The sequence below is a fragment of the Mytilus edulis genome, chromosome 8 (assembly GCF_963676685.1).
Source record: "Mytilus edulis chromosome 8, xbMytEdul2.2, whole genome shotgun sequence".
NCBI lineage: Eukaryota > Metazoa > Mollusca > Bivalvia > Mytilida > Mytilidae > Mytilus > Mytilus edulis.
This window is the reverse complement of record NC_092351.1, coordinates 5755162-5780118: the sequence shown is the minus strand read 5'-3', so window position 1 is coordinate 5780118 and position 24957 is coordinate 5755162. Positions and strand designations below refer to the sequence as shown.

The window sequence follows — 24957 nt, the reverse complement described above, 5'->3', positions numbered from 1 at the left end:
AGTGTAAATCATGTTTTGTCTACATGCAGTCGATACTCGATGTAGGCCTTGTGTAGATTCAGTGTACATAAAACTAGGCATTTAAAACATTAGTTTCACTGTGCATATTTAAAGAAGAAACGATTTTTGAATAAAATTAATATTTATAGCAATTATTATAATAAAAGTTCTTTACAGAAATATTTGTCTAAACTTGATATATTTATTTGTTTTGTTTAGAAATAAAACTTAACGTAGCTTTATTAAGCCCTTATCAAGACTCAAAGCAGCATCATTGCCGAACACATAATTCATTTGAAAATTAAGGTATTTCCGAATAAACTTGACTTACACAGAAATATTTGCCACTGGTCTTTACTCAAACAACGATTCACTCATAAATGCATTACTAAAAAAGTGTGAGGTAAATGTATTGTTTGTGCAGTATCTCGGATCCGTGAAAGTACACTTAAAAAGTAAAAAAAAACAAACATTACCCCCCCCCCCCCTTTTTTTTTTGCCAAATACTTCTTGGAGAAAAGTACCATTTGAACAAACAGAAAAGATAGAAATATAGTGATCCCTAATATATCAATCCTTCTTCTTCGTCTGTAAGCACGCTGTTGCAGCCTACGTTTTCTAATGCTTAATCGAGACATCTTTGGTATCTTTAAACCACTGCAAATCATCAAAATGGCTTCCATAAAGAAGCAAGCACTTAACTTAAAAAAAAGGGGGGTATTTTTTTTATTTATCTGAGTCAGAATTTTTTCCGCACAAACGTTTTACGGTTTTTTTTTTTTTGTTTTTTTTTTTTATGCTGGTAATCAATTTTTTTTCTTCCAACATTTAACACTATAATGTATGGGGAAACTCTTGATTCAGAATATTTTTTATCATCTATAGAACCAGAATTGTTTTCTTTATCCAATTGGTGTTTGGAATATTACCATCCCCCTATTCAGAGTCAAATGGTCGTTCCTTTACTGATAGAAAAGTTGTCCGAAAACTTTTTTCATTCGATTCTACGTAATGAACATTTAAATGACATAGAGTTTACAAGTGTGAACGAATCTTATGTACAGGTAATTAAACAAGGTGTATAGATGTGAACAAACTTAATGTGAAACCAATGTCCAGTACATTAAACTAATTGTAAACAAGTTTACTGTACATGGAGTTTGGTGTGAACACGGCCTAACACAATGCTTATAACTTCTTAACACAGATTAAGTTTTGAATTTTTGACCGTTATATACCGTTCTAGTGTTATGCCTCTTTACAACTAGAGAAAATGCTGAATTTGTTTGTTTCCGTTCTCTTACTTAAGTTTGTCTCAATCAAATGTTGTGAAACAAAACGCTAATGACCACAAAAGTCAAATCAGGAACAAATTTGGGCAGTATCACTTTTACTGTTTTTGATTTATGTTCCTTTATGACGTTTTGTGCAAGCATAGGCATCCTCGATCTGTGTACCACGTTGTTACACACACGAGCGAATCAAACACATTGAGATATGTAAAAGCCATTTTCAGTCGTCTTTAAAATCGTCATACTGATATGTTCTGATAGTAATGCAATTTATATTAAGTATCAATAATCTAGTCCCTATCAAACTAACTTAAGCAGAAAAAAATCCATTAAACATTGCTAATTGATTCAAAGACGCTGGACCACGACCTAGTGACCAGGGCTGATATGTATAAAACCACTCAAGTTCAGATATCCAGTCGTAAGACTTGTAGAAAAATCCGTCCGTACAGAACAAATATTAGCTTTAGTAGCTTTATGCATACGGGTTTAGAGTGTCAAAAATAGTCGTCAAACTAATAGGAACTGATAGTAATGCAACTTTATATTAAATATCAATGATCTATCACAAGTAGTTCCTATCAAACTAATTTAAGCAGAAAACTTAACAACGCTGGCGAAATAAAACCCAGACCTTATCAATATTTTTCGGTATAAACTTAAAGTTGTCTCTGTGCATATATGGCTAACAGCAATATCGAATTGGATGGGAAAACAGTAAGACACAAAAACCAGTTTCTGGAATATGCACATGAACATGGTTGTGGTAAAGAGGAAAATGTACACAAAATGGTATGAATCTTTCAGGTCTATAAAGGCAAAAGAAGTAGAGGTATCAAGACTGCAGAGGGAATTGAATACTGCAAAAATAGGATTAATAAACAGCCAAAAAGAAACTAAGGATCTTTCAGAGTAAGTTTTAAATTAAATGAAATAAACTGAGCAATTTTAGCTCGCAATGCATTATTATCACAAGACAAACAAACCTTCCCTTTGATCTTGCTGTGCTATAATCTGTAATAATATGCACAGTTCAGGTGGTTATCATCTACGTTATTTATATTGTATATGTCATTTTTAAATACCTCAATAAAAGCTTATAATTGTGTTTATAAGTACACAATAATTGTCGTCTGTTTGTTCGATTTCTACTACATATTTGTGCTTCTCAATTTTGGATTCAATGGGTTTTCAATCAATATTAACCCTGGTGGTTTTTATCTGGCTTAAACAAGATCATAATTTGTTTACTCCAAGTTTTTGTTACAACATTGCAAAAAAAAAAAACAACAATCAATTGCATAAAGTTAATTCGGTCATACATATATCTAATAGATAATTTCGAAAAGACAGAAAAAAATATTACAGCAACTCCTTATAATTTAATTCTAAATTTCATTTTTAAGGAGTAAATTATGGAAAAAAACGTTGATGACGTCACGGTCACATGACAAAATTATTAACAAAAGAGTTTCAGCCACTCAGAAGTGTTAAAACAGCCAACATGAAATTATAGATAAATATTTTTTTACCTATTTGTCGGTTCGTTTTGTTCACACATCGTTGTCAATATTATTGAATTGTATGCAACTGTAATACAAGTGACATGTTTAGCTAGCTATAAAACTGGTTTAAGCCACCATTTTCTACATAAGAAAATGTCTGTACGAAGTCAGGAATATAACAGATGTTATTGATTCTTTTGATAAGTTTGAGCTTTTGATTTTACCATTTGATTACGGACGTTCCGTTTTGAATTTTTCCTCTGAGTTCGGTATTTTTGTTATTTTACTTTTAATATGAAAACAAAAAAAGTCTATCATTATTTTCCAAAACCTGTCTATCATCAATTACATAAGACAATATACAAAATACTCACTCTACAAAAGTTATGATATGTCCTAACACATAAATATAGAGAAAAAAATCCTAAAAACCAGAAAGTAGTATTGTGATAAAAATAGAAAACTAAGTTTGTTATTCAGAGATTATACACTATACTACTGTCTTTACTGAATATTAAACAGCAACATACCTGTTTAGTCTGAGTTAATTAGGGAGATATCATTTAACAACGGGGGGGCTGAGTCAGAATTTATTTTTCCCCCGAATATTCTTATTAGCTCCAAGTCTGAAAGGCCAGTGAGCTTTTCTCATCATTTGGCGTCCGTCGTCCGTCGTCGTCGTCCTCTGAATCTACTTGGCCAAATTTAACCAAACTTGGCCACATTCATCATTGGGGTATCTAGTTTAAAAATGTGCCCGTCAACCCCTTCTACCAACCAACATGACCGCCATGGCTACAAATAGAACAAAGTTGGTAAACGCAGTGTTTGTCTTATATTTTTGAAACTAAAGCATTTAGATTTTATTTGACATGAGTAAAAACGTAGTTGTAAAAATATGTCCGATGGCCGACATGGCTGAAAATAGAACATAGGGGGTAAAATGCTAATTTGTGTATTATCTTGGCCAAGTTAAACTAAACTCGGTTTTAATCATTACTGGGATATCTGATACTATTTATAGTGATTTTAATCTTTTTTTACATGATTTCTAAAACCACAGTTTATAATGATATAATAATGTTTGACCATCTTTCTAGAAAGAATTGCTAATAAGACAATAAAATGACAAAAAAGTTTAAAACTTTAGGTCATCGCACAGCCTTCAAAAATAAGAAAAACCCATACAGCATAGTCCGCTATAATAGGCACTGGAATGACAAAAAGAAAACAATTCAAACGAGAAAACTAGCGGCCTGACTTGTGTACAAAAAATGAACGAAAACACATGTGATCTACAGCAGACAACCACTGAATTATAGGCTCCTGACTTGGGGAACAGACACATACAAAATTTGGCGGTGTTCAACATAGTTACGGTCGCCCAACCCTACCCGGCAATGATGTAATAGCACAGCATAAGAACAAAATTTAGAAATCAGTTGGAAAAGGGCTTAACTCATCAGATCGATCCAAAGCAGAAAAACAGAAACAAAACACAGACCGGCAGGATATTCATACATGACAATAAAAAAAAAAAGACAAATTTCAGTTATATAGACAAATTGTTGGACATTCATTATGCTTATATGGGTTAAATTTTGATTTACTGATTTCAAGTCAAATAAAAACATAAACATGAAAATACTAAAACATTACATGTAAACCAAAGACTGAGTAAGACTGCCTCACCAAAAACTACGGATGGACAAGGTTGATCCAGAGGGGTTAGCAGTTCCTTCTTTTACTGCACCCGTGTAGTTGCTGAAGCAAGTTAGGTAAGAAACCAATAATAGTTTACTTTCGGTAATGTATTGATAGCGAAAACAGGACCAGTTGTGGTAACAACTAGTGAACATATTCGTAATCTTTTGTGACACAGATAATTCTAAACGGTCGACCAAACCATGATAGATAATTCCTATAAGCGATTAATTTTGCTGTTGCTTCAGAGAGAAAAAAAAGGACATCAAAGACCTTGAACAAAGACTCCGAACAGAAATAAGGAACAAACAAGAACTTAAGAAAACGACTGACAGCCAAATTGCAACACTGCATCAAGAAATCGACACCATGAAAGAGCAGCTTAGGCAGCAAAAAGGAGATTCATATCCTCAACAGTAAGATTTTTTAACTAACCAAAAAAAAAAATCAATTCCATATAATAGATATATATTTCCTTAAAAAACGAGTCTTATTTGGACTGTTTATTGATTGGTTGATTAATTGGTATCTACTTAACGTCCAGTTGCGATCATTAAAACCATTGCAAGACTTTATTCTAATGAAATACTTAGTATTAAAATACCCTGATTTGTACAAGACTAATACACCGAATCAGATTTTAATGCCCAAACAGAATGAAGACGTATTAAAATTAAATACTCGTGGCAAATATAAACAAACGCAAACATTATCTTAGTTTGCCGACAGCCCGTCATGCTCGATAGAAAAACACAAAGAACGGGGGATCAGGAAAAAAGTAAACGTTACAGTCCCAGTGTTTGTAACACTTTAAGCCTCTTTTCAATGGAGTCCACAATATAACTATCTTTTCTTTTCTCTGTGTTCCATCTCCCGTGTCTTTTCAAACATCTACTATCGTTAGCAACATGATTTGCGGCTGCGGTTGCCCCACCAGAACGAAGAGAATGTAAACTTAAATTTAAATTACCAGAGACCCATGATTTCAGTCTAGAAATAATGTTCTCTCTAGCTGACGTGTTTAACTAAGCTTTTTATTTTTGTAAATTGATTTACAAGTATTCCCTGATCTACAAACAGGTCTGAACAAAACATTTCTGACCCCTCAACAAAGCCTGCTAACCGTACATATTTCAAATACATATTAAAAGGACAAGCTTCTGAAAAACCTTAGGAAATCAACATTTCATTTCCTTGCCTATACTGGTCAGTCTTGCTTTTGTTTAACTACAAAACTAGAAATATATCTTTAACTTTAACATGGTTAAAAAGTAAAGAGCTTAATTCATCATATCGTAGAAACCCTGCAAAACCTAATAAAGTCATAGTTAAATCCCTTACAATCAACAAATCTTCTGAATTTGAGTATTTTTCATAAAGTTATATCAACATATCAGTAGTAGCCCGTTCTTTTTTAGAAACAGTTTTGTAAGCCGTACGTTTTTCAGCTTCTTGTATGGATGCAACAAATGAGTTTTCTGTAGGATCGGCCAAACCATTGATCTCGTGTGCCTATTTAATTCCGTGCTTAGCATTGTCAATAGGGTGAAAAGTCGAACCTTGATCAAGCAATGAGTAAAATAAAGTGGAATATGAATAGGTTGGGCTGGCAAAGCAGAAAAACCTAGCTTAGTTATATACTGTTCCCAACGTCTAAATGCGTAAAAATAAGATTTAATAGTATTGTCACTTCTGCTTCCTAGCAGTAACTTGCACATCTTAGGGTATAGCTGATATAAAGGACTGTCTGTTGTAACTCCATTCTCCAAAACAGCTGCATCTACATGATCATTAATCTTTAAACCTATAAAATATAAAAATAACATATCAAAATTTTATTTTATTGTTTGCCAAAGAAACCATGTTGGCATCTTCCTTTCTTGATTAAATTATATCCATGTAAATATTTGTAATCAACTACAAAACTTTGAAAATTGGCGTCGTGTGTTAACATACAACAGTACGGTGCTGATCTCCACTCCGGTACAACTAAAGTACCTTAACAACGTTCTATGGTCAATTTGTTAATAACATTTGTAATAAGTGAAGAACAAGGAACTAACCAATTGTTTTCATTTGTCCTGTTCTGTTTAAAAGCATCTATGCCTGATGTACCTTTACAGTAAAACTTAAAATTAAACATTTTGCATTTTGTGTTGTAATCGCATGCAAAACGGTCACATGTGAAATTACCCCATAAATCACTTAAATATTCAAAAACCCATGACTGGATACCCCAGTCATCACAATCTGACTGTCTACTTAATTTATCAGCTTTAGTATTTCATTCTCTAGGAATCCAGTCACATGACATGTCAACTGAATATTTACTACATGTATCGTGTACAAACATAGTTTTTTTTTGTAAATAGGGTTTTTTACTTCCTACTTTGAGGATATGTGATACATTTTTATTATCTGTGTATATTTTAACTGATTTTCCCTCTATCCTTCTGACAGAGTTCTTAAAAACCCTGTCTACCGCCTCTAACTCTCTCCAAGTTGAACTCTGATTCGTTTCAGAAATGGACAAACTACCAAACATATTTGGTTCATCTGATTCGTCTGTCGAATCAAAGGTCAAATGACCACCATAGCCTACATCCGAGGCATCACAAAACATCTGCACATTTTCAGTAACTTTTGTCAACTGACTAAGTTCAGAACCCTTTTCATTGAGCTTGTCTATATTTTTTAACCAAAACTCAAACTCGGTAATTGACTCCCTATTCAATACCACCAAAGAATTCCAACTGGCTTTTGCTAATATGCAATCGTATGAAAACCGAGTTCTCAAACGAACTTCATCCCCAATAACTGCTTGTGCAAAAATAATTTGACCTACTATAGAAGCTAAAAATCGAACTTTCACCAAAACGTTCATATTGCATCCTTTTTGCAAAAACAAACTGTTTATATAAGCAGTCTTTCAATTTTATGACTCTTTTTTCACTTAATTGTTTTAGACCATCGATCAAATTCCAATCAAAACCGAGCCATGTAAATTTCTGTGCCGGTTCCTAAATACATTTTTCGTGTGCTATGACAAAACCAATACTTTCACGATCAGACTTGATCTTTTTACTTGCTTTCCAACATTCAGTATAGGTTTTACCTCCACCTAGACCATCATCTAGATACATTACTATTTTAAAACCATCGTTTCTCCAATACTTAACAAGTTCTCTCGTGACTTTGAAAAAAATGAATCCACTTGTTGACAGACCAAAAGGTAATACATTAAACACGTAGTACTTATTTTCCCACTTAAAACCTAAATATTTTTTATCTGAAAAAACAAATTTCTACGTGATGATAGGCACTTTTGAAATCATAGGAAAAACAGAAGTCAACTTTATTAAATATTTGTCGAGCTGTGCTAGCATCTTCATATTCATAACGAAATTTGAAAAGATGCGGATTAATATGTCTTGCATCAAGAACTAATCGAAGTTTATTTTTTTGTTTCCAGCTGCCACTGTTAAAGGATTAACAACATGTGGAATGTAATAAACCTCGCTTATGCATTTTTCTGTAATAACTTGTTTATTTCCCCCAAAACAAATTGAGGGTTATCCTTCGCTGACCTATTGTTTTCAAGTTCAACCGTTCCTGGTATTACCATGAACGTATTTTATATCATCTATAATATTCATTTGCGCCTATTGATAACCATTTTGTAAAGTGAGTTCTCAATCTACCTGCCGGTGATATAATGTTTACATTTGAGATGTCAATTTCATAACAAAGGGGTTTTCTCAAAACATTTTTGTTGTATATATATCTACTGTCATTCATATCAAACAGAAAAACAGTACTTATTTTATCACTTGGTCGACTTGCATTTCTTGTCACCTCTGGACATTCTCTTCTCCAGTGACCCGTCTTGTTGCAGTTGAAACATTTCCCTGGTCTGTCGATATGGGATGTTCTTGTGCGAATAGTGTACGGAGCTGGTGAACTAGAAGCTGATTTCCTTTTTAACTTTTTTTCCCTTATTTTCGCCTCCACTCTTGTTTGTGCTTTGTACATTCTTTTCTCGTCCTCTGAATTTTCAGCTAACGGATTAGCGGTATGTTCTGCAACAACTCTCAAACCTGCTTCTGATGAGTCAGCTAGTTTTATCAACTTTTGTCTGTCTCTAATTAAACTCATACCTTCTGTTATCTTGTCCTTGGCCGACTCGATATATACCTTTGTGAGATGTTCCTGATTTAGTTAACTGTTAGCTTCCTTGAACTTCACCAAAACTTTACTGTTATGTTTGTGTTGTTCCTCGTTCCCCCTTTTCTTGAACTTATAATTATCGGACAGCGTCTCGTCTAGCTTTGCCAATTTGGATTCCGCTAACGCCTTTTGAGTAGACTGGAAATTTTTGTTGAAATTTTCGAGGCGGTTATCTAGAAGGGTGGTCATGCTATCCAATATTGTTGTCTGGGTAGTCTTCAATGCAGCATGAACTTCATTTTGTATCTCGGATCGAATTTCGGCGTCCATCTTAGGTTGAGTGTTCACTCGTTGCACGACAGCTAGAAAGTGACCCTATGCTTTACTACCATTGGTTACTATTGTGACCCTATTATATATTCATACGACCCGTACCCGTCAATACAATATTTTCCCGCTATACTTAAACGAAACGCAGGAAAACACAATTATCTATCACTCTGCTCAACTCTAAACAGAATTGCACATCACGGCTTTGTGATGTCATATATAATGACGCAGATATATCAACGACGTCAAAAAAGTCTGTCCCGAACTTATCAATCTTCTAGTTTGCTGGTGAAACAAAGAAACGTGAACACTTTTTTATAATGCAAAATACGCAAATACAACCCGATAAATCAATTACCTGAGTATCTGCATATTGATATTTATAGATTATCGTTGATCATCTCAACGATATTGATTTTCTCGCTTGAGTCGGTACGGCGAAAGCGAGAAATGCAATCGAGTTGAGATGACCAATGATTAAATCTGTTTATCGCTATTTTACCTATGACGAAGTTGTGAACTTCATGTCAGTTTCATTAGCAACGCCACGTGCCTTCTTAGTTTCTAGCAATAGTTTTCAATCTCAAGCGAGTAGCATGATATGAAAAATATCACAAAACAAAAGATCAAAGGAAAAATAGCGATAATATACAATATCAGCTTCACGACACAATATAAATCCTTTTAAAACTCTTTTCTGTCCGCACTTAACAAAAAGTTTCACAATGGGCCTCGCAGTTGATATTTTACGATGGCAGTATGACGAAAACCTGATAATCAGTACATATCATCCTACTCTGAAGATAAGTGTATGCTTTTGCTCTTAAATGCCGAGTGCAAAGCCATCGCAGAAGCAGTTAATGCCAATGTTATAGTCATTGGTTTGGATGAAACTAGGAGCGATCTCGACAGGCCTTGACCTGAAAAATATTTACTGTTGAAATGAAAGTGTATTAAGTGGCATAAAAAAAGACAAATACTTAAGAAACTAAACATAGATAGAGCAGATAATCTAGGCCGACATGTTAACTGCTTCCTTTTCGCAAAATGTTTGTCAACACAGTTTGTTGTTTTGTTGTTTTTAAGTTTCATTAATTTACAAAATTCTGTAAAACATGACATTCAAAATTTACGTTTTGTTTTAAGTAGTTGGTTGCCTATTTTTGTTTGGGCGTTATCATATATAGGCTAATGATGTTCTGTTTCGTATAAATTTCGTTTTATATGTTGACACAACGGGTTCTTACTACACGGTACGGGTTTTGCTAATTGTTGAAGGCTGAATGGTGACATGAAACTGTTCACCCTTGGTCTCTGGTGGATAATTGACTATTGTCTTATATGCAATCATACTACAAATGTATAAATCCTACCAACCATACCAAAGAACGATGATGTAAACAAATAAAGAGCACAGAAGCTTACTATACAGTATGAGGTTTCTTCATTTGATATACAGTTACCTCTAGTTGTCTCCAGTATCGTCCTTTGCCTCATATAGAAACATGATAAGGATTCCGGATAGCATTGCAAATGAAACAAAATCCATCACAGCTGACACGTATATACAACTAAAGAGTATTACGACCTACAAAAGTGAGAATTATACCGTGTGGCATTCTACAAAAGGACATGATTTGACACAAAAAAAAGAATGTGTTCCTAGTACACGGATACGCCAACCGCACTATCCTTTTCTATGTTCAGTGGACCGTAAAAATGAGGTAAAAACTCTAATCTGGCATTAAAATTAGAATGATCATATCATAAGGAACATGTGTACTGAGTTTCAAGTTGATTGGACTTCAAGTTCATCAAAAACTACCTCGACCAAAAACTTTAACCTCAAGCGGGACTGACGGACGAACGAACGAACGGACGAGCGGACGGACGGACGAACGGAGGCACAGACCAGAAAACATTATGCCAATAAATGTGGCATAAAAACTAAATATATAAATGAGAAAACTGATGGCCTGATTTATGCTGAAAATAATTTTCAAAAATAAGAATGACAGACAGCAAGCAACGATCCCAACAGCCGTTGAATAACAGGATGCTGACTTGTGAAACTGATATGGTACATACAGAATTGAATGAATAAAAATTTTGGAGCGCTCAACATTCCCCTTACCTTTGACAGTGGTGTAAAAGCACAAGATAAGAACAAATAACAATCAGTCAGAAAAAGTATAACTTGTTAGACCGCAAAGCATAGAAAAAGAACCCTTACGAAGAACCATATATATCTATAGGTACATTGTACCGGTAAGATAAAAAAAAAGCTAATTCCAACTTATAAATTAATCATAATCTCTAAGACTCAATTATCGACAACTGCACATCCAATAGATTAAGTTAACTTCGTAACGAACAGTTGTAGAAATAAAATAAATGATCGACCTTGTGTAATGCCAAAACATAAGTATAATTTATTAGACGGATTGTAGGATAAAAATTATAATAACAGTTTAGCTGTACATGTTTTTAGAAATATTTTGATTTATATAATACAAAGTCAATGTCGTTATATTTATATACAGATGAAAACATATTCAAGGATCTTACTACAGTGTTAAACTGATAATCTTTAGGAATAAAGTCATTCAAGCAATTAATTTGGTCTCCCTATATTGTCTCTAACTTAACAGGCTCTATAAACAACATTAACAAATTACTTTAAATGTGGATATTCCGCTTGTACCAATCTTATTATTTGTACATGTATGTATAAAAGAATTCAAAGAAAAATAACCTTTTATAAATTTCATGTGTCCGAAGCGCTTTCCTTGAATTTGTGGTAACGAAATCTCTGGCTAGATAATTTCCCAGTTAAACATACATATGTTCATTGAAATTTGAAAGTCAGTACAGACACGAAAAAAGCAAAAAAGTTAGGAAACATCCATTTTGTCGTATTTGTATGAGTTTGCCATAAGAAAATGGAATATCAAAATCTAGAAAAGAATTCTCGTTGTTTATTAAAGTCCCTTTCCTTAAGCTTGGAGACAACTTCGCCACAGAATTTCATTATGCTAAGCAAATAAATCATCAAATATAACAAACGGTTGTGTTTTATTTATTTGTTTTAATCTGATATAAGTCAAACGGATCTTTACTGACTTTAGCCATACACTGTGGTTCACTACACTACAGAAACAAGTGTACTCTAAAAAGGATAAAATCTTTGATCATTTGTATACCCATGTCGATAAGCTTTATTGCCGAAATGTTCAAAGATGATTTCGTGTAGAAAATATGTCTCGTCGCATGTTTTAAATGATTTAGAAAGCTTTTTTTCAGAACAAAAATATAAATGGTTTGAAATCTTTATCAGATTAAATAGAGAACGTGCTAAGTATGTATTTAAAATTGTTTGTTGGATTGTACGCAGACGACACTGTACGTATGTCAGAAACACAAGCAGATCTACAAAACAAATTAGACGCTTTAAAGGAATATTGTGATACATGGAAATTAAAAGTCAATGTCCCTAAAAGCAAAATAGTATTTTTTTCTAAAGGTAGACCACAACAAAATGTTAGTTTTAAATATGCTGATACTGAGTCAGATATTGTTGAAGAATTTACATATCTTGGTGTATTATCTTCTAGAACAGGAAATTTCACAAAAGCAAAAAAGGCACAGGCTGATAAAGCAACAAGGGCTATGTACGATATTCTAATAAAGGGGAGGTTACATAATTTGAATATTAAATGTCAACTAGAATTATTTGACAAAGTAGTTAAGCCTATATTATTTTACGGGTGTGAATTCTAGGGAATGGGTAACACCTCTGTGATAGAACATGTTCAGCTACAATTTTGTAAATTACTGCTTAATCTTAAAAAATCCACGCCTGATTATATGATGTATGGGGAACTTGGCCGATTCCCACTGGATATTTTTATTAAATTACGAACTATTAATTATTGGGAAAAGCTCGTAACTGGGGAAAATAAGAAACTTCCTGTTATTCTATACAATCTTGTTACTGGTAGTTATAATGGAAATATAGCTTGGTGTAAGAATGTAAAATCTGTGCTTGATAATTGTGGACTATCAAATATATGGAACTCTAAATATTTTATAAGTGAAAACTGGTTGTATGATACTGTTAAATAAGATTAACTGACCAGTTCAGACAGACATGGAATGCTACTGTACAGAATTCTCCAAAAGCTCTAAATTATAAATTATTCAAAAATAGTATCAATTTCGAAACCTACTTTGATATTTTAGATGACAAAAATATTGATTCTTTTTATAGATTTAGAACGTTGAACACAAAAATTCCTATCGAAATTGGTAAATGGCAAAACATTCCGAGAGAAAATCGTATTTGTACTTTGTGCAATTCCATTGACATTGGCGACGAGTTCCATTATATTTTAGAATGCTCGGCAATAGGCGATATTTTATAAACAGACCAAATATTTTATAATTTCAAGGTCTAATGAATAGTAGAAACCCGTCTGAACTAAACAATCAGTGCAAGTTTATAAGAATTATCATTAAATGCCTAGAATCTCCTGGGTAATCACTTTATGTCTCTATTTTACATTTGTATTTAAAATTTATACTATGTTAATTTATTTGTATATATACATGTATGTCTCTGTACCATTGTACTTTGGTTTATGAGAATAAAGATATATATAAGAAAGGTCATGTCCAAACTTACCTCTTTCATTAAAGAAGAAACCTTTATGTGAGATCAAGGAAATACACTTTAAAGTAAAAAATGACACTTTCAATACTGAAGAAAAAAATCTTTTTTGGACGGTGATGTTCCTTTGTCACCATCTTACAGTGTTTATATATCACAACTCGTTCGCTATGATCGTGTCTGTTGTGACGTTTTTTTATTTTAACGAACGTTTGTATTACTGAAAATTATTTATCCAGGGAATTTCATTACCACAAATTAGTTAAAACTGTTAACAAACTCTTCCATAGATATGATTTGGTTTTGAAATTTGGTTGTAACTGTAGAAAACTGATTTCAAACGGAATAGCACATCCTCTTTTTATGGATAATTTTATGTTGTTAACCGAACCCGGAAATTTAGAAACGATCCAGGTAACTTTATCAATCCTTTAAATAAACTTAATCTTAAAGGTTGCTAATTCAATTTATTTGTATTAATTTTGATTTCTTCATTAGTAAATTCAAATCACACTAAAGATTATTATTATATACATGTGAAAGTTCATGGCTAAACATGTACAGTCTGTCGATACTTGTATCTTAATTTTTATTCCACAACAAATTGCACTTCTGCCGTTTTTAGTCCAGCATTTAAGTGAGGAGTCGGCCTGTTTGTTAATACCAGAAATCCAGGGTTGTTTTCTGGTAAGCATCATTATATTAAATTAAAACATTATCAGCAATAAAATAGACAAGTATATATCAATGAAGCTTACTAATTTAACAATTTACTATATATATCATCTAACAACTATGTTGAGTATTGTTTCAGGAAAGTTTTTATATTTCTAGCGTGAACGAGCTAATTTTTTTTATTTCTATCAAATATCTTCCTTGTGTTGAAACAGAATTTGCCATACCGGCTGTGACTTTAAAAAAAAGTAATATATGCACAGGTGTGTTACTAAAAGACTATTACGATTGTATAATTATTTCATTTTGTAATATTCTTTTTTAACGGTAAAGAGCCCCGTTATTGATCGTCACATGTACATGTAGCAATGAAAGGTCCGTCGATTAATATACAATTATTGACTTTTGATGAGGTTGATACAATGATTTATCAACCCCAGAGATGTGATATTCACCAAGGCCAACGGCCGAGGTGAATATCACATAATATCACATCTCTGGGGTTGATAAATCATTGTATCAACTGATATCAAAAGTCAACAATTGCTTTATTATTGACTCTTTAGTTCTCAGAGTCATTTTAATATTTTTAGATTGTGAAATATATCCTCGGTTAGATGGTATTTTGCCTAGACTGTTTTTCTTTTATGCTTGGGATTTGATTTTTAGGCATATTTAAGTCTGCATAATCCTTTTCTATCAAAATCTTCTCAATTTCCTCATTATTTAACGATGAAAAGCGTTTTTCAGTAGCTACTTCTGCTGCTCCAGCCATACTTTGTTGCCGGAAACATGTAACTGTCGTCTGTGAGATCGAAACGATTTTATGTCGAGAGCGCTGATTGGTTGATATTTATTCGGTCGTTCAATTAAAAACCATTTTATTTATACATCCCTTAAATAGCTAACAAGAATTCCCCGTTTCTATATTTAGGTACACGGACGCTGTTCCAAATCTTATATTAACCTCTCGTGGTTTTTGCCGCGGTGAATATAATGTTTTATCAAAGAGGATTTCCTATGCTTTTAGCCAATGAGAAAACAGAACATTTATAGTCATATAATAAGTCTTGTTAGCGCATTCACGTGTACAAGTCTTGTCAGATTTGTAAGAAACTTATATCATATGCTTATATCAGCAATGTCTTGGACGAGTTTAAAAACCAGTGCCGATCATTTTTTTTTAAAGAGGTAAATGTATGATGCCTTGAAAATATTAATTATATTGTATATGGAAATTTACATATTATTGTTCAATTTTGCCAGATTTAAAAAAAGAACTTATATACTAGTAAAAGGTTCGTATTAGCAATGTCTGGGACGAAATAGAAATTCAATGACAATCAATTATTTTTAAAAGGTCCTTGGAAACATTAATTATAGGGGAAATAAGTATTCTAGCGCTCTCATGAGTTTAATTCCTGCCGGATTTCTATGAAACTCATGTCATATGTATATATTATCAAGGATTTTGATCAGTTCGAAAATCAATGCTAAGCAATAATTTTTAAAACAGTTATGGTCCTTGAAAACATAAATCATATGAAAAAGTTGCAGTGGTAAAAATGTAGCGCTGTCATATTTTCAATTACCGACAAAATTTTATGAATCTTTTATCATATATACATATATATATATAATAAAAGAATATATATATATATATAGCCTTCATTTCTCTAAGATATTAAAAAAAAGTCTCATAGAACAAAACATGTGTTTCATGTGGTTATATGGCTTTTGTACCGTGGATCATAGATAACATACCCACTGGGGTCACAGGGACACTGTAACTCTTCTTTGATTAATTAGTTAATATTACATTGATTGCAGTGAATTTCCCAGTGAAATAAAACTGATATTTTCACATCGGGAATAATATACAATTACTGTCTTTTGATGAGGTAAATGTGTGGTTTTATTGACTTTTGAAGAAGAAAAAAAACCTGATATTCAGTGAGGCAATCTTACGTCGGATGTACGTCAAATCGTAAGTTTTTGACCGTTTCATAAACAATCGTAAGAAGAATTTTATCGTAAGTTTGATCGTAAACTTACGAGTGTTAAGGGCATACGATACAGTTACAGTAAAGGTAATGACGTTGCTAACGTGAAATGTTATTTTCGCGACGTCAAACTCTGACATATCGGGAAAAGATGCATTTTTCGACTGATTTTTATCATTCAAACTGATTTAATTTGAAAACGAGTGCATGGACCCCTATTTTTTAAAACAGCAATTTGTTTCATTTTGCAAGGAGATTATGTGACCCAAATTTTATAAAACTGTAAATAGCGCAATTTTTTTAATTTTGATAAACATGCAGCAAAAAATGAACATTTGATAAATATAGAGTTATTTCGGAATAAAAATTGCATAATTTTTAATGATACTTATAAAATGCAGAAATTACCGATTATTTAACAAAAACCATTTTGTGTTTATCTTTTAAAACAAAAAAAGTTATGTCTTTCTTTCGAAAAAGAAAATACGGACACAAATCTGAATTTTGAGCAAATATACAAAATTTCGACCTTATTTTACTCAAAAAGTAGCACATAAAGGTATACATTTTATTACATATTTGATTTAATCAGGTAAAAAATAGCCTATATGCAAATTTTCATCAACTTGTAAATACAGGTTCAAAACTGTATCGTATGCCCTTAACAGGCAGTCGTAAGTCAAATCGTAGTGATTTTACCTGTTGTTAACACATGACATGGATAAAATCTCTTTGTTCTTACTGTGCTATAATCTGAATAATGCACAGCTAAGGAGTGTATTAACTACCTCAGATATACTGCACAGTTCAAATCTATTCTTACCTTTAGAGGCGTTTCCTGGATTCTGAAAGGGGTGTGACATGTATTCTATAAAATTAAAAAATATCAACGATTTTAGCGAGACTAAAAACGTTTCGTTCTCCAATTCAAGGATGAACAACCTATTCGACCCCCTCCCCCCCCCAAATAAAACAAATCCGCAATCTGACTTGAAGTTACAAAAAGTTGATAAATTAAACACTTTGTACAAACATCGTAGTTTCAAAATAAGAAAAAAATGATGGATTGATTGTTGATGTTTTTCATGGCGCCCAGTTTTTATTGGTAGAAGGAGCAGGAGTGCCCGGAGAAAACCACACACCCTTGATAGCAACACTGACAGTCCTACTCAATTAATATTGGAGTCGAAACCCCCAGCACGGGCGGAGTTTGCCCTCAAACCCTCAGTGTTGACTGTCTAGTGATTACTGAAGAAGAACTACTATGACTGCTTGGCAAACGAGGCCCCTGATGAAAAAAGAAAGGTTTCTCCTTCCTTTTTTGTTATCTAAACTGGGACATAAAATATTTTATTTTATTTTGTGTACACAGTGTAAATCTTAAATCAGTGTTTTAAAGTCAGAACAGATAATAACGATTTTTTTTGTAGTTTCTGCCAAAAAAGAAATCATGTACTTAAGAATATTCAAATAAATGAAATCTGATTTGAATAAATTTTAGACTCAATGAAATTCATTACGATTTTTAGCATATTTATTCCTATAAACGGACTATTTTATTTGGGTATCGAATTTAAATTTGGGGTCGGGGGAGGATGAGGGGTTAAAGATGGGATAGCGAATCGTTGTTTCTGTTTATTCGACATTTTAAATGTATGTTCTAAAATCTTCCTCGTTTCATCTTTCTCTAAGAATATCATTAAGGAAAGAAAATCAATTAATCTTTACTCAATAACACCGATTTGAAAGTACAATATGTCAACGTATAATCGTCACTGATTGAAGAAAAAAAATTACAAATAAATTTAACAGAAAGATAGAAAAAAAAACAATTAAATTTTAAATAATGTAAAAATTGATGAAGAAGCCTAGATATAAATAAAAAATAATAATTTAAAACTTACCAACCTCTTACTACATAAAGGCTCATTTCCCCCTTTCTTTACTCTACAAGAAACTTTACTAGGAGCCGTGGATTGCGGAATATCGTTTGAATATTGCTAAAACGTTCACGTAAATTGATGGCGTCATGTGTTAAAACACTTATTGGCCAATCAAATCGGTATATTGGATTTAATCTGCACGCTCGTGTGACCCTTTAACCCGAACTCCTACGTCGTTCGGGTTAATAGGGGTCACCCAAGCTGTGCAGATTAAATCCAATATACCGACTTGCTTGTTCAATAACTATAACTTAACACATGGCAAGAGTAAAATATCTTTGTTCTTACTGTGTTATAATCTGGATAATGCACAGCAAAGGTGTGCATTAACTACCTCAGATACACTGCACAGTTCAAATCTATTTTTACCTTAAGGGGCGGTTCCTGGATTTTGAAAGGGGCGTTATTCTATCAAATTAAAAAAATATATCACCGAGTGTATTCGTAAAAGATATAAAATGTTAAACCTATCTTCCCAAAATTTATTTCAAGATTCTATCTCATATTTTATTTAGGCACTCAAATGTGTTTTTTAATGAACAATCTAAACAAATTTTGGCAACTTTCAACAACTCATAGCTTGGATATAAAGAAATAATTTCACGTCCCCTCACGCATTCACGATGTCCTCAATCAGAACCATTCCCCTGTCGCATAAAATAATGAAAAAATGTATTTTTTTTATTTATTAAGACGTCTATCAACACCGGAAAGCGTACACGCCGCCCAAAACGACATTTATACCCATTGACCGAAAAAACAAACTTATTTTGTACTTGTAGGTCTGTTAATATAACCATTTCAAAATTCAAATGTCACTTTTTTTATGCAATTTCTCGTGGGGAAACTAATTTTGTAAGAGTTCAACTCCACGTACAACAGTAAATGATACATGTTTTTCTTCGTTAAAGTATTCACCACAGCATAGCATTCTCCGATTTTCAATATTTTGATCAGTTGAATAAGAAAATTACGATTTAGAAATGTACATACCTTTTGAAGCGGTGATAATTACTCCACTCAAGCACAACCGGAAGATCCTCTCACGTTTTTCATTGCAGAACCAAATGTTGTGCGTGTGTAGATTACCAGCCGTGCTTTTATCCTGCATAAATAACCCCAAAATTAACGTTTTATCGACTCTTGTGACCTATTTATTGTCAAAAGAAAATATGGTAATTATAATTAATGAAAAGTCCAGAGAACTCCGAAAGAAATGTTGACATATATAAAAAAAAAAAATCGGGCACAGGACGTTTGCACTTTTTTACAGGTCTGTAAAACGATAGGACATTTGCGCTTCAAATACTATAGACATTTGCGCTTCAAATACTATGGACATTTTCGATTTAAATTTTGAATCACCTGTATTCAATTGACCTGACATTTGCGCTTTTAACCTATCGTTGTCCACCTGTAGTTTAAAGAAGAAGTAATATTACGTAGATGAATTTAACTTATCTTTTTCATTATTATGACAAATGGTGCAAAATCCTTCCATATTTGAACGCGCCCTTGCCATAACCACGGAAGCAAAAACTATTTGTCCTTGTTTGAAAAAGTACATGTAGAGCTCCTCGAAAAACAAAAGACATATTGTTATTATACGTAGCAATTCTTTAAACTCTGATTTCATGTGACTTCATTAGACATTTTCCCTAGTGTTGAGTGCAAATTGAGGTGCATATTGAAGTTATTTATCGTAAAAACAGTGTAGACTAGTTTTGCTGATTGTTGTTATACAATATTATACAAGATGGCGGACGGAGGGACAATTCCAAAAACCCAGACTAAAACATATGCTGAAATAGCCTCTTCCGAAGATACATCTTCAAAAGATCAGTCAGTAAGTGACGTAAAACCCATTTTCATAATGGAAGATGATGTATTTGGCTCTAGTAAGCCCACAAAGAGATCAATATCTCACGCATGTCGAACTATATAAAGCAGTTGAATGCCTTGTAGACCCCAGTCCCTTAAAAGGTTTACAAAGAGTGAGGGGGATGTGGAGGTTGTACTTTGATAATCATGAGGACAGGGAAAATGCTTACCAATGGTATTGTCATTCGAAAGAAGCTTATTCAAACTTACGCCAGAAATCCTAAGGTAGCTAATAATGAAAATCCATCAAACATTTGGGTGAGAGTAAAAATATACCCTGCTCAGCAGATGATGGACAAATCCAAAGAGAAGAACTGTATTGTACACAAAATATATAGGGTGAGGTTAAGAGTTGATGGGCGTCTAACAAACTGTCAGACCGGTGATCGCTTTGCTATTTGTAATCCCATCCCCACACCATTACCAAAAACTCGTCTTATTGGTAAATATAGAGCTATAGTTCTCCACAAAGGCCAAGAAGACAATCAGAAAACAGTCAAATGCAACCAATGTCTGTAAGAAGGGCATAAGCTTTTTGAGTGTCCAAATGACTGGGTATGCAGAACTTGTGGAAGCAGTGGACATAAATCTAATTACTGCACTACTTGTCCGAATGACTGGTTGTGTCAAACTTGTGGCAAATCCGGCCATACAGCCCAATACTGTAATGCTGAAACTGTCTCCTCCAGTGAAGACAGCCAATCAGAATCCGATTCTGATTCCGATAACAAATCTAGTCATCAACATGATCAGGAAAACAGAAATTATAATAAACACCAATCACCAGATCTGTCGAATTCTAAAAACAGATTTACATTCAACAAACAAATACATGTTGTAAGTGAAACAGTAGAGAAACAAGACAGTAACAATCAAAACAATTAATTAAAAGAAAATCCGAAAGCATCTGATATGAATTCTACAGACGAAAAGAGGCAGGTTAGAAAGGCTAAACGACAAAAAAGACAAAAAAGACAAACAACACCGTTCTTCTGGGGATCAGCAAAGCATGGACCACTTCTTAAAGGAAGCTTTTCGAACACCTTCCCAAAAACCCAATGATGAGACAAGAACACTCAATAACAAGATGCAACCACCCCTACTGATGAGCTGCATGCAAGAGAGGAACCTGTGAAAAAAATAAAATCCTAATTTCCTCTAAAAAATTATCAAAAAATCAAAAAAACAAAAACCATTTTCTATAAAATATGTTTTTAATTTTTAAATTATTCAAATTGTATATATAATTTTTGTTTACTTTTCTTATAACTATAGGCTGTGTCTATAATGTTAACATAAACATGATTTGTGAGTGTGATGTCTATATAACAGATAGAATACATTCAAAGAAGAACAATTTAAATACGTTCATGTAAAGAGTTATTTAAAAATATTGTTAATAATTCAAATACAGATAAAAGTCTATATGAAGACTGTTTAGAATGTAAAAACAATCTTTTGAATAAAGAGACAAAAACTCTATCAGAAACAAACACTGTGTATAAGTCGCTTGAAACTGGTACGGCATTCATGAACTGTAAAAACATCAGCATCACTTTAAAAGATTTTGTTGATATGTCCAATATAATTCACTTATATGGATCTCACTTAGGCAGTAAACTAATTCAATTTTATAGTTCTAAGTTTGCGATTAACATACTGTCAAGGTCCATTTTTTCTAGTATGTCAACTTATAAATTTCCATAAATGGTTAAAATCGATATCAGTTAGAATATCAATTTCACAAAATAATGATGTATCCACACTTTATTGCAAGGTAAATCCTGTATATGATGTTTCAAATATAAATACTCCTAGAATTATTCATTTGTTTACATTCCATATCATGCACATGTTGACTGTAAAAATAATTCAGGTAGTTGTTAGAGAGATTGCGCATGTGTGAATGAAATATGTCGGGTTTTGAATTCAGGAGAGAAAAATATTAATTTAGTGAAATTTTCTATGATTGAAATGACAATTTTGAGAATCAAAGTGGTTTACACATCTGTGTTGATGAATGAATTCAAAAAAAGAAGGAAAGAAAGGAAAGAAAAGGAAGAATGATACCAAGGACCAAAATATTAGTGGTGAAAAACCGACGAAAAAACAAACGAATGAACGGAAGAACAGTACTCACACTACAAGTAAGAAGGTAAATAAACATATTGATACACAATCTGAACTGACCAAAACAAGCAATATGACTTCGTTTTGTAATTCACCAAATACTGTGCAGGAAAAACAACCTTATCCAACTTATCAACAATATGTACAGCCGATGCAACCTATGCAGCCCATACCAAGCCCTGGTTTTAACCAAATGTCGCCTATGCATGGATATTATAATATGGCATCCCAAAGTCCGGGTAATAAAATGATCCCACAAAGCCTTCCACTTTCTCAATCAACAATGAACATTGGACAAGACACAAATGATAAAATAGACAGTTTAGCGCAAAAAGTTGATCAAATGTTCCTAAAACTATCAACACTTGACAAAATTGACGAAAAGCTGAAAAAATTTGAGTCGTCTATTAACAATTTGGCTAAAAATGTTGGCACTGTTAATAAAAGGATTGACGAAATTGAAAAGGGAATGGAATTTGTAAATAGCAGCTTTGAAGTGAGTAAAACAGAACGGGAAAATCTCAAAAGTACTGTCTCTGAAATACAAATTAATAATGGAGAAATTGTTACGCATTTAGATGATATTCGCCGTAATCTCAACCACTTAACTGAAAGGCACCTTGATTTGCAAACCAGGTCGATGCGCGAAAACTTAGTGTTTTCTGGTATCCCACATAAAGACGAAAAAACCATAGAAGATACGCGTCCAAAAACAACCCCCCACAGAGAGCCTCAACAACAAACACAACGATCCCACATTGCACCCCGCAGAGGGCGAAGACACTAGGTAGATCAAGAAGGATTAACAGATAGTTTCATTCAGCCTGACTACTCCAGCGGAACGGACTTTCACTTAATTAACAACGAAAATCAATGTTATATAGAAGTCAATAAATCTATTAAAATATTAACATTAAATGTATGTGGTATTAAATCCAAATTAATGCACCCTGAATTTATTACTTTACTTAACAATTATGATGTTGTATGTTTTGATGAAACTAATTAAAACTTGATACAGTAGAATTAGATAATTTTGTATTTCATTTTAAAAACCGTAAAAAGTATTCAAATCGAAAATCTGGTGGTATTGCCTTTGGCTACAAGAGATATTTAGAAAATTGTATTACACCAATTCAAACTTTGGTTTATTAGCACATACTTACAACTTTTCGTCCAATCAAATTGCTTGAATTTGCCTTCTAATTTTCATAGTACATACTTTTTCCGTGTACTAACATGCAGTTTATTGTAAATATGTACATGTATGCTTTTAAAGTGTCTCATAAGTCAAATGTTTGGCTGGGCATTGATTGAATTTTTAAAGATGTTACTTAATTTACTTGTATATATGTACTGTATCAATCGATGTGTGACACTCAAATAAAATATATATTTATTTATTTATTATTTTACTAAGTAACTACGCATGAATGACCACAAGGGTAAGATTTCATTGTATTGTAATCAAGATATTAGAACAAAAATTGCTACTGGCTATTTTAAAATAAATGATGTGTTCCAAATTTAACTAAATAGTTTGTAATTAGTTTTCAAAAAGATTTTTAACATCCTACTAATCAATCTTTGATCTAAATTTTGTTTTGACAATAAAAAAAAGTTTCTTTCATTTAAATAAAGAGTAATAATAATGGTGCTTTATACCTTGATTAAAGTACAACTCAATCTAAAATTTGTAATCCTTTATCTTCCATGCAATTACTTTGTACACAAAAAGAGTCCGCCATAAATCTTTTGAAGGGAAATTATTAATAAAGCAATTTGATACATTTAGTCATAAATTGGTCGATAATTGGTTGCCTAATGTCCAGTGACAAATATTTCATGCATATAAACTATCCACTAGACTACCTATGGGTACATACCAGGGTCAGACCCAGCCATTTTTAAAAGGTGTTTCAACCAAAGATGTGGGAGGGGGATCCAACTGTTTGTATTAAGATAGTTTAAGGTTTTATGTGAAATTAAAAAAAATGTTTTCAAGAATGTAAAGCTTTCACTGCAATTTAAGAATTGTCTGCTCTTGGTCAATTCATTTTGTCATCTTACCATGTAAATAAGGACATGTATAGTAAAACAACGCTTCGTTCATATCAATAAACATACTTACACCAGCAGCTACCTTCTTTACATTCTAAAGTCAAGGGCCTTTGAAATCCTATTTTTACAATGATATTATAGTGAGTAGATTTACAAAACTAAGTAAATTAGCTACATCCAGTCAGCCAAAACATATCAATAGACTAATTACAAGATTACTCAAGTTGTAAATATGTGCTAAATTGGATATTGTATAGAAAGGTATATACAATGAAAATAAGAGCTTGGGGCAAAGCCCCTCGCTCTAATTTTCATAGTATATACCTTTCTATACAATAACCGAGACGTATTGACGAAAAAATATTTGACTTAAAAAGTAGTGTTATTTTCGGAGAAATTTACATACCCCCTAAAAAAACTCTATCTATACATCAGAAATTGCAATTTCAGATATACAATTAAAAATTTTTGATTTACAAAGAACAAACAAGTATATTTGTCTTTAGGCGATTTTAATAGTAGAACAGCGAGTTTACAAGACTTTAATAATTTAGTAGACACAGATGATTTTTTAGCACAGAATTTAATTGATATTAA

The 24957-nt window shown here is 32.7% G+C and overlaps 1 protein-coding gene across 1 annotated transcript in view; it reads left to right on the top strand.

The window, feature by feature from the left end:
* LOC139484675 (uncharacterized) overlaps nucleotides 1–24957 on the top strand; it is a 147836-nt gene that overhangs the window by 33300 nt on the left and 89579 nt on the right. Inside the window, exons 4-5 of the mRNA XM_071268535.1 lie at nucleotides 2100–2204; nucleotides 4750–4917. Of these exons, the coding sequence (XP_071124636.1) occupies nucleotides 2100–2204; nucleotides 4750–4917 (273 nt within the window). The remainder of the gene's footprint in view (nucleotides 1–2099; nucleotides 2205–4749; nucleotides 4918–24957) is intronic.